Source organism: Lissotriton vulgaris, chromosome 1_1, assembly GCF_964263255.1.
Source record: "Lissotriton vulgaris chromosome 1_1, aLisVul1.2, whole genome shotgun sequence".
Classification (NCBI taxonomy): Eukaryota; Metazoa; Chordata; class Amphibia; order Caudata; family Salamandridae; genus Lissotriton; species Lissotriton vulgaris.
In genome coordinates this window covers 1,675,106,303-1,675,125,328 of record NC_141685.1, presented here as the reverse complement: position 1 = coordinate 1,675,125,328, position 19,026 = coordinate 1,675,106,303, and the positions used below count along the sequence as shown (strand labels likewise).

At 47.5% G+C, this 19,026-nt stretch overlaps 1 protein-coding gene across 2 annotated transcripts in view; it reads left to right on the top strand.

Annotated features, from left to right (window-relative positions):
* The window catches only part of EXOC4 (exocyst complex component 4), a 1,827,849-nt gene that overhangs the window by 223,785 nt on the left and 1,585,038 nt on the right, over positions 1-19,026 (top strand). For both annotated transcript variants that reach the window (XM_086918922.1, XM_086918920.1), the window contains exon 5: positions 12,359-12,468. In XM_086918922.1, coding sequence (XP_086775048.1) covers positions 12,359-12,468 — 110 coding nt within the window. The remainder of the gene's footprint in view (positions 1-12,358; positions 12,469-19,026) is intronic.

Sequence of the window (19,026 nt, the reverse complement as noted above, 5' to 3'; positions counted from 1 at the left end):
AGGCAAGCGGCAGCGGAGCCTTTTGGGACCCTGAGGATAGAGCGTCCCGCTCTGTGCAGCGTTTTCCCTTGGAGCCAGGTGAGGGGAGGAACTGTGGCCGAAAGAGTGGTGACAGCGCGGCGTCAAGCGGGAACACTGGTCCCTCGCGCCAGCGCTGCCTTAATCGGCCTCTGTGAGGCGAAGTGAGCCGGCCCCTGAAGAGACGCTTCCAGCGTCAGGCTCGCGCATGCCCCGTGAGTTGTGGATGTCCCCGGAAGGAGGGGCAACAAGGTGAGCAGGCCCGGAGCAGTGCGCGTCGCTGAGGAGGCGGGAGCGGAGGCGGAGCCGTCGAGGAGCGCTTCCGCGCATGCCCGGAGGTTCAGCGCGACTGTCGGCTTGGCTGAGGAGGCGCCGGAAGGATTCCCGGGCGCGCCGTGTCAGTTTCATCGATCCCCCACGCTCGAGCGCTAGCTGGAGGAGCCAGCGCGAGCGAGGGAAAGAAGGCCCAGGTGTGTTGCTCCGTTTTGCCTTCCCAGCTCGAGTGTCATAGAGAGAAGCAGACAAGAGCAGGGAAGGGAGAGTTGGGATCCCAACCGATCCACCGCCAGCCCCCCCAGCAAAGCGCCGGTTCGGCGGAGCCAAGGCAGAGTGAGGCAGAGAAGCCAGCAGGCGCCCTGAGGCAGCAGTGATGCGTGGGGACTGGGACATCATCGTCCCCACGCTAAAGTAAGGAGCAGGGTAGAGGGGCCACTGGAGAGTCTGAGAACTGGGAACTGCTAGTGAAAACTCTTAGTTGTGGAGAGGAGAAATAAGAGTTCATTGTAGAAATCAGGGTTGATCAGAGCTGTGAGTTAGCTTGATACACCAGAGTAATTACAGAATTGGTTACAGGGTAGTGATACTAGGGTCTTGAAAACTACTACTGAAGCAGGCTAATATCTCTAAAGAGCACTCTGAAACTGTTATGAAATGTACATGCCAGATAGGTGATGTAGATGTGTAACCCTGCATAGTGTAAATCTAACAGGTTTCTTTTAATTCCAAAAGAGTGTCACTTCCTCATTACTGAACCCTTGTCAATCGAATGTGTTTTACTGCCCTGCAAGGAGAGTGAAATGTATTTTTCCAAAGCAAAAGTATAATGATTATTTCTGTGAGAATCTGATGTCGTATCCTGTGTAATTTGAATCCCAAGAGTCATATTATTTTTATAAAAGGTAACGGTATTTTTCCAAACAGTGGTGTTGTGTCTTTATTTTAGTGGTTCATCACTGAGTTACTGTGAGTGAGACTTGTAAGTACTTAACCAACGCCTTGAGTTAGCTGTAGCCACTACTGTGCCAAGCTACCTTATGTAGACTTGGGTAATCTAGGTCCAACATCTCCTGAGACAGAGTTCGACACACCACTTGTGCCACCAGTGGAGAAGAGTGCATCATTACAGTAGCTGTCCGGAGGGTAGCTGAGGGGCATGACTTGCAGTTGTTTTGCAATTGAGACCAATTCAAATGTAATGGAGATTTTGCAACCCGGACCAATGACTTCTAAGCCTTTGCTTACTTTTAAAGATGCCCTCACTGATAGTTTGATGGCCCATTGGTCGGTGCCGCTCGGTGCAAACCACCTCTAATTCACCTTAATATTTAGCTATCAAAATAACGAGGCAGGCCCTGGGAATTGGAAGGCGAAGAACAGGTTTGTTACTCAGAGGAGAACACATCACATCAGACACCGGGGCTATCGTCAGGAGGTGCTCTAACTGCATCTCTGTGGCATGGCCTTTTATACTATTTTCTGTTGGTTTATTACATGGCCAAACATTCCTGGCATCAGTTTATTGCATATTCAAACATCTTGGAATCTCCGCCTTAAGCTAGTTCCCACACAAACCTTTCAGCAATCGTCCCCCACCCAGATGTAACAGATGATCGCTATCTCGCAGCTGGACATTCCAACAGGATCTAAAAGTGCGTGGGATCGGTCAGATCTAAAGGTTTGGGTTATTGATTAAGTCAGGCCCCTTTGTTGGTAAAACAAGCCCTGCCATGTGTAGGCAATAAACAATGTCCACAGGGGTCGGTTAGTGCCTGGGACCGGACTGAGTGGCCAGGTGCAGGGAAGGAGGTTATAAAAGGGGGCTTGCCCGTGCGTGGAGGATGAAAGGACAAGTGCGTTTGGCGCGGGAAGTGACTCCGGGGCACTGTCATGCGGACATGGTTTTATGACCCCAGTATATGTGCTCGGGCTTAGTCGGAGCGCCGGGGATGATGGCGGGGTCAGGGTGACACACAGGTGACCAGCAGTGTATGAAATGACAGCGATGTCTAAAATGGTTGCCGCTTACGTGCTCGCAGAGGCCTACGTTAAGCAAGATGGCGCCGGCAATGTTCATGCTTGTTATTTTAATTTTAACAGTATCCCCCACATATCAGTGCTGCAACTTCCTATTCGAGCTTCAGAACTCTTTTAAAAATCTGGCTCTTTAGACAGGCCTATTGATAAGCTTCGGGTCCCCTGCCTCTATGCTTTAGTGCCATGAAACCTTTTTGGTGTACTTGCGCTTTATAAATATATTGTAACATAACATAAACCACATACTTTGGTAAGCATTAAACTCTTCTCTACGTATCTTGATCCTGTGGTCTTAAAATGGTCCTGTGCCCTTCTCTGAAAAAATGAAAATAATGATCATGTTTTTATGCCATCCTGGCTTGAATTATATAGGTTTTGAAGTCTTTGGCCTTCATCAGGTGACAAAAGGCAAGGGTGATATTTACCTCTTAGTTGTATATGAAATAATATTTGCAATGTGCCTGTCCGCTTTGGATGCTGTTTCTGCAGGTATATGGACTTGCAGTGGTATTACTAACTGTTAACTGTTCCGTAACTGTTGCGGATCCTCCATGGCAGCACTCTGTCCGCTTGGTGCACAGATGATCCTCCATGGCAGCGCTCTGTCCTCTTGGTGCACGGATGATCCTCCATGGCAGCACTCTGTCCGCTTGGTGCACGGATGATCCTCCATGGCAGCACTCCATCCACTTGGTGCACGGACGATCCTCCTTGGCAGCACTCTGTCCACTTGGTGCACAGACGATCATCCATGGCAGCACTCTGTCCGCTTGGTGCACGGACGATCCTCCATGGCAGCACTCTGTCTGCTTGGTGCACGAATGATCCTCCATGGCAGCACTCTGTCCGCTTGGTGCACGGATGATCCTCCATGGCAGCACTCTGTCCGCTTGGTGCACGAATGATCCTCCATGGCAGCACTCTGTCCGCTTGGTGCACGGACGATCCTCCATGGCAGCACTCTGTCCGCTTGATGCACGGACGATCCTCCCTGGCAGCCCTCAATCCGATTGGTGCACGGACGATCCTCCATGGCAGCACTCTGTCCGCTTGGTGCACGCATGATCCTCCATGGCAGCACTCTGTCCGCTTGATGCACGGATGATCCTCCATTGTTTTCCAACAAACAGTGAACTCGCCACCGTTTGTGCACACAAAACAACAGTAAAGGTGTTTTGGGACACTTAAGCCTTTACACATGTAATGAGGAGGAGCCTGGCTGTCGGAGCAACTAATTAAAAGGTAGGGAGGAGTGTTCAAGCAAAGCAGAGCTGTTCATTGTGAACTTCGGCGCAGAGAGCCCAGTGCCAGCTCCGCTTGGACTTGCAGTGGAATCTGAGGAACGGGTATTCTCTGGTGCCTCAAACCACACTTTTATTTTATTGTTTTGCAAGCGAAATGGCACTAGTTAAGGTAAAGTTGATCCATATTAGCAAGAATGTCTGCACAATCTAGGCGCTCAGAGCTCAAATAGGCTTCTGGTCCACGCTCCCGTTGTCACCCACAGGCAGAGTGGCCCTCGCTAAAATGGTGATGCTCCCCCGACTCCTCTATATTTTGCGAACTTACCAATCTTCCTGCCTGCGTCTTTCTTCTCTAGCCTCAATAGGATCTTAAGAGACTTTATCTGGGGTGCGTCTCGGCACCGCCTGGCACTTGGGAAATTGTTTCTGCCCACTGACAGGGGCGCGCTGGCCGCCCCCTGCTTTGAACACTATTACCTGGCGGCACAGCTCCAGTGGGTCGCCCGTTGGCTGGCGGACAGGGGCAGGGAGGATACTGCTAGGGCAGACCCACCGTACACACTGGAGCGGATTACTGCCCTTTTTCATCCGCTGTAGGCTTCGACACGTCCCACTCCTTCACTATTGCCGGTAGCGTTCAAATGCTTTCGCAGGGCCCTGTACCTCACGAGAGGGGTGCGCCCGTATGCGCCAGCGGTGCCTCTGGAGGGCTCGCCCGGAGGCGGGGGGACGCTCACCCACTCCATGCTGGAATGATGGCATGAAGCGGACGTCCAGACGTTGGGGCGATCTCTACCAGGATGGAGTATTAATACCCTATGAGACTCTGGTCGCGGACACTGGGCTTCCTCCGGGGGGCTTCCTGATACATAGGTCCCTGACTGCGCATATGGCGGCTAGGTGGGGCGATGTCGCAGAGGAGCCGGCGCAGCACTTGACGGTACAGTACCTGCACGTTATGGGCTGCGGCAGGCATTTAGTTAAATGGTTTGCTGCGTCCCTGCGGACGCATACGGAGCAGGACTTAGCCTCGCTATGGGCGAAATGGGAGAGAGACATGGGGCGAGCGTTAGGGGGTGGAGAATGGGAAAAGGTCCTCAAAAGCCTGGTCCGTATCCCCAGGAATATGAAGTTCCGCCAAATTCAGGTGTATATAGTGCATAGGGTCTATCTAACCCCTGACTTGATAAATAAATACTTTCACAGAGCAGACGCGTCCTGCCCTAGATGCGGAGAAGTGAATGCAGATCTCCTCCACATTCTGTGGCGTTGTCCGAGCCTCAGCGCCTATTGGAGGGACATTCATGCACTGCTCGCGCGGAGCACTGGCCGAGTCATCCCTTGCAATTGGCCCGAGAACCTCCTGCACCTCTTTAAGAGGACGCCTAAGGATAAGGCGTCGTCTAGATTCCTTGACCTAGGGATGGTGACAGCAGTACGACTCCTCACCAGAAGATGGAAGGCAGGGGATCCACCCGCCACCAGGGCGTGGATCCTATCGCTCTCGTCCTGGGTTCGTGCGGAATGGACGGCCATCAGGAGGGAGGAAGTCATGGTACTCCGTAAGGAGCCTATGGCGGAGAGGTGGGAACACATGCTGAACACCCTACAGGAGGCGGGAGCCGCTGCGGAGGAGGGGGCGGTGGGGCGCTCAGCTGGCGCGTCAGGCAAGAGGGGCGGGGACGTAGGGAGCACCGCACCAGACACACTCTCCTGAGCACTGCGCGACACAGCTGCGAGATAACACCTTGTGAGGAGCCATGCGTGGGGGGGTCGAGAATGGGGGCAAACGATGATAATGTATTTTGGTGACGGTATCGCAGTTAGCTGTTTTGTTCCTTTGCACGTGTTTCTTATCTTGGGTTGGGAATGCAAACCTTGTCCCCTTCCTTGCTGGGGGGGGAAGCGTATTAATCTCTTGTTCCTAAACAGAGGACACGCCTGGGCGCTTATATCCTGTATACGGACTGAATACGTGTTCCACCTTTACGCCCTTGTAAATCGTGATGTTGGTGTAGTGCCGCCCATGAACAATCGCAAAGTCATTTTGATTGTACTGCAGTGCCTTTTGTATTGTTGAACTTAAAAAAAGAAAAAAGAAATGCCAATAAACGGATTTCACACAAAAAAAGAATGTCTGCACAATCTAGGGGGAGGGCCACGGGTTGTATTGCAGTAGGAGAAAGCTCCATTGCTGTTGAGTGGACACTCTTCCTGTAGTCACTGTCTGTGAATGTTCCCACAGAGCTCATGTAGGCAGAGGCGCAGGGTTCATTAACCGTTTCCACGATACATTAAGGTAGCTACAGGAATCATGTAATAGGATGGTCCACTACTCAGTGATTTTAGCGGGGGTGCCCAAATATAGACACGGCTTCCTTCTGTGCTTGAAGCTGAGCCATATCATTAAGTTCCACTTGCCTCTGATGGTTGTTCTAATTCTCTTGACCTCCTCTGTTCTGCTCTACTTTACTGCTCATCAGTTTGCTGTCTAGTTGGACTGGACAGCAAATAAGATCAACCTGTGAGCTCGATCACCTGTTTCATTCATTGTACTCCCTCCCCCATTGTACTCTGAGGTGGCAGTCATTTGGCATGCCTCCCTCACAAAATCCCTGAAAGAAATAAAATGAACAATCAATATTTACTCCCTGTAAAGAAAGCTAATGAGGGTTAAATAGGTGACCTGTTGCTACAGCTCACACATTGTAAATGGCATCACTATAAGATATGTTTCTGTGTGCTTACTTAGGCCATGCATGATAACTTCTATTTACCTATTCAGAAGAAATGCACCACCTACTGTGGTGCAATTAAATGCACCTCCAAACTTAATTGCACATACAGTACCTCTCCCCTCTCCCCCATAGCATGGGTTGCAGAAAGTGCTTTGGTGTTGGAGCATGGCACGATTCATCAGATTAATGGGTATGACCGTAAAACCCCAACCTCCTCTACAAATTCATATATTGATTTGAACATAAGGGGAGCTAGAGCCAAGTAGATGGTGGTGATCAGCCTGCTCTCGTTTCCGATATTAGTGGGGTTGTTTTCAACGTTTTCCAGTACCTTTATAGATTCCATCACTTTCATTGAATTCTTGGCTTATGACAATCACTCGGGATTTCATTCTTGATGGTTAGAATCCCGCTGCAATTAAAAACAAGTTTGGTTTGTTTTTTCTTACAATTCTGACTTTCTCAGTTTGTGGACGTTATGCTATGAGTCTTGGTAGTGGTGGCTATACTAGATGATGCTGCTTAATTTTGCAACTTCTTAGCTGTGCACTGTTAATTAGATGTGTAGTGTTTTCAGTAACCAAAAAAAAAACCTGATGCCAGGAGATATCCCTAATTTTCCCATGCAGATTAGGAGTTCTAGTAAATCAATCATACATTACAACTGTATTCTTACTACTGGCTATTTCATTTAATCTATGTGATGGGGCCCATTGATACCAATATATTAATCCCAACATATATTGTTTGAATCTTAATGCTTCACTCCCATGAAATTAAAATGTAATTCGTGATAGGCGATTTGTTAGTATGGAAACAAATCTTCATTGAATAAGCTCTGAAGATTGTGGATGAAATTGACTCTGATTTGTGACAAGTCATCGGATGACACAGTATTGTGGTTTTCTTCCGCCAGTGATGACAAAAATGATGCAGCCGTTGCATCCGACGACCTATGAAGTAAGACTTAATTATGATCTAAGACTTAGTTCTTCCACTTACTAGGATCCTATTAAGAAATTGGAAAATCTGAAAAGGGGGAACACACAATTATTTTTTTTTTTAACAATTCTTTATAGGCATTTCATTCTAGCAACAAGTGTAAAATATGCAGGAAAATGCCAATTGGAATGAGGGCCCATGCCCAGCCAGACAAACATCCCATGTAATGAACCAGAGTAAAACAGAGCAGTTTGTACACTCTATAGGGCATCCGCCCAGGTTTACAGAACCTTAATATTACAAAAACCACAAACGTAACATACACCCTAGCATCTCCTTGTCTGTTAGAAAGGATTAACAATCTGTTGAAACATGCCACACCATGTACCTTGTATGTGCAGTGCAGTGCATCACCTTAATCATAGGTCTGAAGTGCAAACAAACAAAAGATTGGTAGTAGTGCTTACATTGAGTTGGTTGGGGACACTGGCACTCATTTATGGGGATGGTGGTGCCCACTGGCACTCATTGTTTGGGATTGGCATTTATTTTTCCTCCTACATTATTATTACTTATTATTTATCCTACATTTACGGAGAGCAGGAGACAACTGTTACGGCAAAGGGAAAACAAAAACTACTCTGAGTGGAATCTTACTTTGGGAGCGTTATATATTTCAAAGCTCTATGATGAACATACAGGGCAGCAAGCTTCATATTATCCTTATCTATTGTGGCTCTGTGGACTATCGCCATTTCCGAGACTACTTGTCAGGCCACTCTAAAGCCGTCCCCACCTTTCAGTACTCAGGTGTACCACCCCCTTAATAGCCCACTTGTCGGTCTGTCCTTAGTACAGCATTTCAATACCTTTTACATGCAGTATTTGTGCTTTACAAAAACTTACTAAATAGAATGCCTCCATACAAGGGACTGAGAGTTCAGCATATTTTGACCATCTGGGGATCTAATTTTACCTTCTTTCAGTGCTTCATTTGAGCAGGTGCTTTTAGGTGCTTAGCACCTGCACTTCTTTCACAGGGCCGGGGCTACAATTTCTGAACCTGCAGGTGGTGGTCTCAATATTAATTGTTCAATTAAAAATAAAAAGAATAACATACATTGCATGGTGACTGGCTGGTAAATGTTCATAGGCAGGCCGGCATATGCCTGTCCAGGCAGGCATGATTGTGTATCACCACGTTAGTGATGATGTCATCACGCTGATCACAAATCCAATAAGTCATCGACAAACTATGGCTTGTATTCTATTCCCCTAGTCTGCTGCACCCTGATACTGCCTGAGCCTAAACCTCCCCTTGGATAATTGTAGCTGGGGGCTGGCTCATGACAAAGTTGAGGCAAGGATGCTGCAAGAGCGCATTTGGAACTTAAGAGTGAGGGCTCCTGAGCAAAAATAAATAAAAGTAGGTGTGGACTTTCCACTTGTTGCGTAGCCAAAGTATCATATCCGGCAGCCCTGCATTGCTGCTATCCTCAATGTGCTCGATGTGGCCGTGGCCCAACACAACTTTTGTGTGCCATGGCGTCACCAGTAGAATCTGTACGCTGCACCCCAGAATGGTAATTGCTGAGCGTGAGCGAGTCCAGTAGGCACCACAGCCATACATACCGGCATTGGCAGCACTACTGCTGGGGACAATGCCTGTGCTGTAGCAGGCAGATCACAGCAAGCTGAGCAGTGGATGCCGATGCCGTCATCATCCCTGGACCTACTAATTACAGGCAGCACTAGCAGTGACATGACCTGCTGTGCTCAAGCAGCCGTCTGTTCCGCAATAAACCCAGTCATACCACACTGATTAATATATGCAAAAAAGCATTTTCATTCGGTGTACATTTTGTTTTTGCACTCGGTGGAGGTAAGAACGTAAAACACGCCATCTTCCGCTTCTTTAGGAATGACAACAGGAAAACTCAGTGTTCAAAATAGCAGGGACATGTACAGGCTGACGACAGGGGTCACAGGCAGCAGCAGTGTTAGAGATGAGAGACAGCAAGAGTAAAGAAAAGAAGAAACAACAAGAGAGGAGAGAGATAAAACGGAGCAAAGTAGAAAAAAAGGAGGAGAGCAAATCAGATACAAAGAGTAAGCTGCCATGATGTGAAGAAGAGAGCATTAAGAGAGAGAAGATAGAATGAAAGAATGTGTCGGACAGGACAGAGGAAAAAAAGCAAATAAATGATAAAATGGAGACACAGCTAATCACTGCTAGAGAGTGATAGTAAAGAGCCAAGATCGAGGGGAGAGAGAGCAGAGCATGGATAAAAGTGAAGAGAAAAAAGTGCAGGGCTAAAATGAATAGAGGGCAAATCAGAAATACAGGGTGTGACAAAAGTGATAGAAAACAATTAGAGAGGTGAGAGGATAGACTCCTAGAGCAAAGACTTAGGGACAGACAACAGTTCAAGGTTAGAAGATAGAGACTGAGGCAGTGAGAGTGTTGAAAGTGGGGCTTGCCGGAGGAAGACGTGAGCAGTGGCCTCCTTGGCAAAATTTTCAGCACCTGCACTTCTGTTTTTTATAAATTAAGCACTGCCTTCTTTATTGAGGGATAACCATTAATGAACAGGGCTCCAGCATTTTCAAGAACGTGCAGCGGGCGCCAGAAGTAATGAAAAAGTTGGTAGCCTTTATTTAATAAGCACTAGCATGAATGCTGGTGTTAAGAAGAGATCGAACATTATTATCATTCGTCTCTCTTTTGCTGACGAGAAAGCATTTCTAGCCTGGCTGCTTTCAGATTATGAAGTTGTTCTTCTCTTTTGCCAGGAATCTCTGAAATTTAAATATGGGCCTGATCTCAATTAAAATGTGTACTACTATTTTCAACTTTGTTAGCCATCTTTTTTGTTGAATAATATGATATGAATGAATTAAATAATTTAGTTCATAATTACTTAAAATCATTGCAGATGCACACATATGACATCACTTAACCATACAATTGCTAGAATAATTTAAAAGACTTATTCTTTTTCTTTCTACTTACATTTGAGCACCTTTAAATAAAATGTCATTGTTGAGGTCCAACCCGCAGCTGCCTCCATTGGGATGGACCTAGCGTAAAAAAGTGCAAAAGGTATATAATTTGGCTCGACTATAATCCCTTCATCCCTGCCTTTATCAACAGTGTCTCAGTGCAGAGTTTTCCAGCAAGCTATATTTACAACTGTTTAAAGCATTCGCTTAACTATGAGCGCTCTGTTCCACCCTAATAAAGGTAAAAAGAGCACTGTGCAAAATAGGCCTGTGGTTAATTACGCCATGAGTCAATGAACCACTCGGATCAGACCACTCTCATAGGCTTCCCAGCTTTTCCCAATGTTCTGGCTTTTAGACCACTTATCAGGGGCTAAGAACTGTATTGCTCAGTCATGGGAATTTACATCTGACTCCCCTAAGTAGCTTGGTTCAGATTCACTTATCTGAAGTTTACTGTTGCCCATCGGAGCCTATAGCGTTGTTCAGCTCTATTCGGGTCGCTCATGTGTATTTTTCAAATTTGTCTAGCTCCGAGGGCGCTGTACAGGCCAGGAGCCACGAAACTGTCCCCTGCACATGCCCTGACCCCATGCCTTATTAACATTGGTTTTAACAGCCTCTGACGATGTTGGAGCAGGGCAGATCAGCAGCATATAAAATGCACCAACGACTCCATTTTGTAGTTACACGGCCTGCATTTAACAATCTTCCTTATGGATTTCCAACCTGGATTTAATTCCTTGATCAGGAGTTGCACTATCCAGGCCTATTGAATGTCTATCAGACATTTGTTTCCCATGGCATTGGTCAAATATGACTGAGTAATATTTGGCTCGTATGATGTTGTTAGTCCTATCTAGCCTTATCTTCTTCCTTGATAACTGAAAAATATGTTTGTTGAGGGTGTTCTTTATTGCTGCATGGTTTACTTTCTCCTGTGACACCTCAGTATCTAGCAAATAGTTTTCAGGGATTGGGTCCCCCTTCAGTTATAACTTTAGGGACCTTCTTTAGTGACCCTGTCAGAGCGTTCAGGATCTGATACCAATATTTTGCCTGGATACTCATGCATTCTTATTTTTGCTGAACCAAATCAAGCTAGTGCCGGATCAAGCAGTTGCAGGTGAACTTGGGAAGTCCATATATGATATGATTCTGGAAGTAAACAGAAGGGAGCATGGCACAAATTCCCCAGCATATTGATGACCTATTGTCATTCCTTATACAGGATTTTTGTTTATGTTAGGCTTGGTGCGATGAGGCGATTTGTGTGGTTGGCAAGCAGAAAAGCAAGTTAAAATAACTAGGCGTACTATGACAGACAAGGGTAATGCATAATAATGTTCATGGTCGGTGAGAATTGTGCACTCTACTTGCTGCTCTTCTAGCATTGATGGATAGCACTTCTAGCAATGATGGATAGCACTTCTAGCAATGATGGATAGCACTTCTCCACAACACGACTTTTATTTTCATGTGTTTGCGAAAAGACCACTGTATTTCCTCATACAAGTCAGCCCGTAGACTAATGGGCATGGGATTGGTGGGCATTATGCAGGTCCTGGCTTCAAATCTCATAAAGTTAGCATGTCACACAGGTTAAAAATAATAGGCGTCTTTGATTTGGGGAAACAGCTACACCTCTTGTTAATAAAGCTATATTTTTAAGACCTAATAACTGTGCTCACTACACCACTGCTCACTACACCACTGGATTCAAGCTAGCTTGGCTGATGAAGGGTGATTACCCTGAAACCGGTCCCAGGATGCTTGTTTCCGGTCCAGGGAGGACCTGTCTTGGCAGTTCGGGTTGGACTGTTCCCAAAAGGAACAGGGTCAAGACTGATTTGCATATGGCTGGGTCCAAACTGGGGTGGTGTGGTGAGCAAAAGAATGATGGATTTAACCCAGATCCTTGTGACTGGGAGTGAATGACTTTATTGTCCAGCATTCCGTCCATCACGTGTTTATTTTGCACTAATAACTGATGATGGCATGATGCGACTCTTCCAGTACACTGCTCTAACTTGTTACATTCCTATGCTGTGCTTTGTGTTTATGCTCTGAAGTGACAATTTGTCGTCTCTTCCATCGCAGCTCTCTGGCGAAGGACTCTTCCTCTGTGCCCCTGCTTGATGTCACCAACCTGTCCACTCCACGTAAGCTACTGGACATGTCCCAGTTCAGCACTCCTGGGAACGTCAGCGGTAGGTACACAATCTGAAGGTGTAGGAAGCACCATATTGTACAGCTTCTGTTCTCCAAACTGACCATTCTACCAATCCAGGTCATTGGTGTATTTTTTAATAATTCTTTGCTTCTGTGACCTGTTTGTGTTGCCACTTGTCTCATCAAACCAGTTCGGTTATTCTTACAGTAAAACTTTTTGTATGTTGAGTGTGAAGGTAGGTTTTTGTTTGGTTAAGGTTTCCATTGCCTATGGTTGTTTTGTGTGAATAACGCTGTGGTTACAAACTTCCCCTTTTATCCCTCCGCTTTCCTTCTCACTCCAAATAACCGACTCAATATCCGCCACTGAAATTACTTCATATTTCACCATATTAATTCACCACTAATCCTTTATTGGCTTCCTGAATAGCGTGCGTCAACCAGCGCTATATAAATATAAACCTTTTTCCTCCTCTATCCTTCTGCTATCATTCCAAATCCAAATAACTGACTAACCTATCCACCACTTAAAATGTACTTGCATGTTTCACTATACTAATTCAACACTAATCCTCTATGGGTCCCGGAGTAGCCTGCTACTCGCCGAAAAAGCGCTTTGACACCTCGTCAGGGGTAGTAGGCGCTATATAAATGCAATTACAATACAATCCAATACAATATGTGTTGTACTAATGCATATGTGATGAGAAATTTTAAAATCCCAGAGCTGGCCTAAATGTTCAGAGAAAGGCAACATTTATAATGTTCGAGTAAAGACAAAGTGCAACACATAGCAGATTCTTCTTGCTGCGAAAGGCATGAACATGGAAAGCTCAAATGGGCTATTGATTATTGATTAGGGCTTGGGCATGTCGGCGCATTGAATAGTAGAATCCATTTGGGGCTTCAGAATGGCCAAGAAATATGCTAATAATCATGAGTGGACTTCATTAAGTGTTAGTTGCCATCATTCATGCTCATTAACAGGTATCCCAATAACTGGACCTGATGTTACTAGTTAATGGGTTGTATAAGCCCAGCCTCTACTGCCAGTCTTTAAAAACAAACACACACTCTCATACACCCACCCTCCACCACACATCCCCTACACACACACAACCACGACCACCACCTACCTCTTGCTTGCAACCTTTACAGCAGGCATGCTTGTCAAAACGTGTTCACAGCCTAGAAACAAAAGCTTTCCAGTCACATCCTCAATCCTGCCATATGCACATGCTGAGCGTTGTCCTCTTTTGTAGTGCAAGTGGGCATCACATCTCGGTAACAAATCAACTGTGTAGGCCAGTGCAGCGGGCTTAGTCAAACTGCTTATATTATATTACATCAATTTATCAAGAAACGGCCTGTGTATGGCAGAGATAGCTGTCTCCCATTTTAGTTACACAATTGAAAATCTACCTCAAGCACTGCAGCATGCCTTTGGTTTTTCATACTTGCAGTAGCTAAAAAGAATCTCAATCAATATTGGTGGGCGTTAGGCTCGTGCAGTGCACTGCAGCAGAAGACAACTACTTGTTCGAGTCCGGCTTTGTTTATTAGGACTTTGGGTTGCTGTGGGTGGACCATGAACAGGGTTTATAGTGGGCTAAGAGCGGCCTCGAATCCGCTCTGGCAGAGAAACTGTATTTTTGCACTAGATGAAAACATATCATTTTGTTACTAGTACAATCGTAATAGGTAGTTGTATATACCTCCTATGACTTCCGCTTATTTAGTGACTATGTGAAGTAACTTCCTGTGATGTAATTTGTGTGAGAAGACCTGCAGTTCCAGTTCCTGTTAAGCCGGATCAAAAGGCATCGGCTGTCTTGATTTTAGTGAAATTATGACAGGGTGGATTGAGTGACCAGGAACATTTATATTAATATCTTTATTGTGTAACTGTCCTCTTGACCACTAGGAAAACTCCATGTAATTGAAAGAAGCAACCAGGCTAGAGTCGGGAAAGCCAGACAAATGCTGCCAACAGCTGTAAGAACTATACATTATGCTTTTTAATCACCTACATATCAGCACCTAAAACTATTGGTTCATTCGGATCAGCCACCCAAAACTAAAAATTAATCTAATATAAGAAGACATAGTCAGGACTTACAATGTTGACAGTCTAGGATTTGGGTTTTGTTGACCAAAATTGTAATTTTACACAAGTGTGTGTGCGTCAAGGCTCACCTGTTTGTGTCTTCGTCAGTGTCAGAGCTCAAAACCACAATTCTGTTACACAGGATATGCCATAGAGAGAGAAAGAGAGAGAGACGTTTTAGTGTGCCCTACTGCATTTCTAGTCGGTTCCCTGCTGTACTTTTAACCCCTTCGGTGTTCACGACGGCCCCTGGCCATCACGCGTCACGATGGGCGAGTTCGCATGACGGCCGGGGGCCGTCCAAATCCCGCCCACTTGTTAATTCTCCCGCACAGAAAAAAAAATTCCACTTTGTGTTCAAGAGATCTCTTTGAGGAAGGCAGGTTTCAATCCATGTGGGGCCTGCCAATGCATGATATCGGTCACGGATCCCCACCTCGTCTGTCTCTAGAAAGACCACGATTCGAAGTCATGCTCGGGCTGCTGGGCCATGGTTCCGAAGGCCTTGAGGGAACGAGCGATAAAGCTCCTCGCGGCCTGTCAGCCAGCAAGACTCCGTGGAGGTCTCTGTCCCGATCAAAGAAGAGGAGGTCGCGGGACTGCTACCGGAGCCCTAAGTCCTCTTCTTCCCACTCGAGGTCGTCGGGACACTCAGGGGAAAAGGCATAAGTAGAAGTCCAAGCGGACTTCATCTTCACCTCGGCTATCGTCCGTCGACAAGAGAGATAAGGAGCACCGGCGCTCTAAGCACAGTTCCGCGGAGCCAGAGTTGACTTCGCGCCTCCCCCCTATCGGAAGCCGGAACGACTCCCGCTCAAACAAAATAATTTCATGGGGCCATGCGGCATGTATTTGAGTGGAATGACCCAGCTGGTAAGTACTCGGGCCCCGTGGAGTCAGAAGGGGCCCCATCGGGCTCAATGCCATCGGCTTCGGCCACGGCGCCTTTGGGGCCTCAAGGATCTGAACCCGGTTGTGCCATTGCAGGCTCTCCCGGCATCGGATCCGAAGTCTGTGCCTGTGGTACCGCCAGCACCAGCCCCATCTTCATCCCCAACGTCACAGAGCAAGGTTGCTCAATGTCGATTCCGGTGTCAATTAAACCCAGAGGTTCGATGTTATCGCCTGAGCACTTTGAAGATGTGCTAGGCTCAGGAGAGGAATGGTAGGGGTCTATGGACCCTCTGGAGTACCAGGATGTCTCTGTGGAGAACTTAGGGGTATGGCGAACTTGGGGAGACATAGGGACTGAACACTTCCCCAGATACTGGTATGCTTTCTCCACCAACAGTGGCTGCAGAGGATGGAGCATCCTATGCCATGGTGATAAAGAGGACAGCTGACGTCCTTGGACTAGAACTGCCCTCAGTGCAGGTCAGGACTAATCTTACCGAGGTGCTTCAACCAGGGGCTTTCACTTCCGAACCCCTTTTGCCCTTTAATGAGGCACTTACAGACATCCTTCTAGCCATGTGGTCCAAGCCTAGCTCAAGGGCTCCTGTGAGTAGGAAGATTGCACACCACCATCCCCGAGCTGCGGGCGACCCAAAGTTCCTCAGCTGACACCCCACCCCAGAAAGTTTGGTAGTGCAGGCCTCTACATCCCATGCGCGTGCCCTTCTGTCCCTCCGGATAGGGAATCCAAGAGGCTGGACTCATTTTGAAAGAAGTAGTTTTCTTCCTCCAGCCTGGCATTGCGGTCGGTGAATACTGCATGCTTATTTGGCAGTTTCACCCACTCCCTATGGGAGACAGTTGCACAAGTGCTGCCACAGATCCCGGTGGAGGCCCGGGCTGAGCTCTCCCAAGCACTCAAGGATGGGAGAGATGCAGCAAAGTTCACCATATAGTGTGGCCTAGATATGACGGATTCGCTGGGCTGATCAATTTCAATGACAGTGGCCTTGAGATGCCACTCCTGGCTTACGATTCAGAAAAGGGGGTGGTGATGGACAGAGTATCTGAATTAAGCAGAGCACTCCTACCCAGTCAACAGATCAGGGCTTGATCCATCACCGTTTTTTAGCTCACTGCACCATCCCAGCTCAAAACCTGGCTACATGCAAATTAGTCTGTCCCTGGCCCAGTGCATCATGGGAACAGGGCAGACCAAACTACCAAGCCAATTCTTTTACTGGAAAGGAAACAAGCTTCCGGGGACCGGTTTCTGGCATTACAGCCGTCTTCGGCCTGGCTTGCTTGAATCCTGATGGTACTCCTGGCTTACAACAACTGGGTTCTCGGGCAATACCCAAGCAATCTGATGGACATGCCCTTTGATGGAACCTGTCTTTTGGAAGAAAAGGCTCTCCGCCCTGGTCAGGTTCAAGGAGTCTTGAGCTAGGGCCAGATCCTTGGGTCTCTCCTCCACTCCTCGTGGCCAGTCTTTCTTTCGCGGCAATGGAAGGGGTTTCCAGCTGTGTCAGCCCTATCCCAGCCACCGTCCTGCACAGACTGCCCAAGACGTGCGAGGAGGTGGACGCGGTGCATTCTGATCCAGGAATGGAGGCCAGAAGTCGTTGACCACACTTCCCCCAGCAGCCGCAGCCTCCAGGCACTCCTAGGCTGACTCTGCAGGACCACACTACTCCAGTTGGTGGAAGAATTAGTCAGCTCCCCCACTAGAGATCCATAACATCAGACAAACAGGGTCTTGCAGATCGTCCAGGAGGGCTATTCTCTGCCTTTCCTCTCTTTTCCTTTCTCTCATTCTGCCAAATCAGGAACGGCTGACGGAGGATAATTTAAGGTTACTCCAAGAGGAAGATACAGTTCTGTTGGCTAAGGGAGCAATAGAAAGGGTCCCAATTTCAGAAGTAGACATTAGCTGTTATTCCTGCTACTTTCTGATTCCGAAGAGGAACAAAGGGTTGTGGCCCATTTTGGATCTGCGAACAATCAATCACTTCCTCAAGAAGAAGAAGTTCAAGATGCTCACCCAGGCTTAGGTCTGGTCTGCCCTCGACCAAGAAGACTGGATGGTAGCGTTTGACCTGCAGGACGTGTATTTTCACATCCCCATCCTGCCGGGCCACAGGCGTTGCCTGCGGTTCAATATAGACGGTGAGCACTTTCAGTTTACCGTGCTCCCCTTTGTTCTTACCAGTGCCCCTCAGGTGTTCATCAAGGTGATGGTGGTGGTCACAGCTTATTTGAACAGGTTAGGGGTGTCAGTCTTCCGCTACCTCGACGACTGGCTGTTGAAGGTGTTCTCGCCTCTGGCAGTCATCTCCCACCTTCAGACTACGGCAGACCTTCTGCATTCAATTAGGTTCTCTATAAACGTGCCAAGGTCACACCTGACTACTCCTCAGACACTCCCTTTCATTGGGGCAGTTCTGGACACAGTGCAGTTTCGGGCCTATCCTTCCGAGCAGCGAGTTCAGGATATTCAGGTTATGATTTCAATATTTCAGCCTCCATCCTGGATTTTGGTGAGACTGACTCTGAGGCTGTTGGGCCTCATGGCCTCCTGCATCCTGTTGGTAAAGCATGCCTGGAGGCGTATACAGCCTCTGCAGTGGGACCTGAAGTTCCAGTGGGCACAGCATCAAGGAAATCTCACAGACATGGTCCAGATCTTGAAAGGAACTGCAAGAGATCTGCAGTGGTGGTTGACGAACCACGATTGGGTCAATGGCAGACCCTTCTCCTTTCCCCAACCAGATCTCACAGTCTTGACAGATGCGTCACTTCTGAGATGGGGCAGCCATCTGGAAAAGGTGGATATCAGAGGACACTTGTATCTGGCGGAGACGGGGCTCCACATAAATTTGTTGGAGCTTGGGGCGATTTGATTGGCATTGAAAGAATTTCTTCCCTTTGTCAAGGGGAAGCTGATGCAAGTGTTCACAAACAACACCAACGCCATGTGGTACTGCAACAAGCGGGCGGGGTGGGATTGTGGACCCTTTGTCGAGAGGCCCTGCGTTTCTGGACATGGCTGGGACAGTAGGTCATAACCCTGGTGGTTCAACACCTGGCAGGTTCTCTGAAGGTTAGAGCAGACAAACTCAGCCATCAATGCCTATCGAATCACGAATGGTGTCTCCAGTCAGAGGTGGTGCAAGGTCTCTTTCAGCAGTGGGGAGAACCTTGGTTAGATTTGTTTGCCTCCAAAGACGGCTATCGCTCAGCGACGGCTTTCATCGCGAGTGGAGCTCGGGCCTGCTGTACGTCTTTCCGCCCATAGCACTTCTGCCCAGGGTTCTGAAGGAGATCAGGAGTGACCGGAACCCAAGTCATTCTTGTAGCTCCGGACTGGGCTAGGAGAGTCTGGTATCCAGAAGTTCTGAGAATGAGCATTAATACTCTGATCAGGTTGCCCCTTTGGGAGAATCTTTTGTTGCAGCAGCACAGGATGGCTCTCCACCCGAACCTGTCAACTCTGCGCCTTCATGCATGGAGATTGAGCGGAGACAATCGATAGCCTTTGACCTTCCTCCCGAAGTCTATAACGTTATTCTGGCAGCCAGGGGGCCTTCCACTA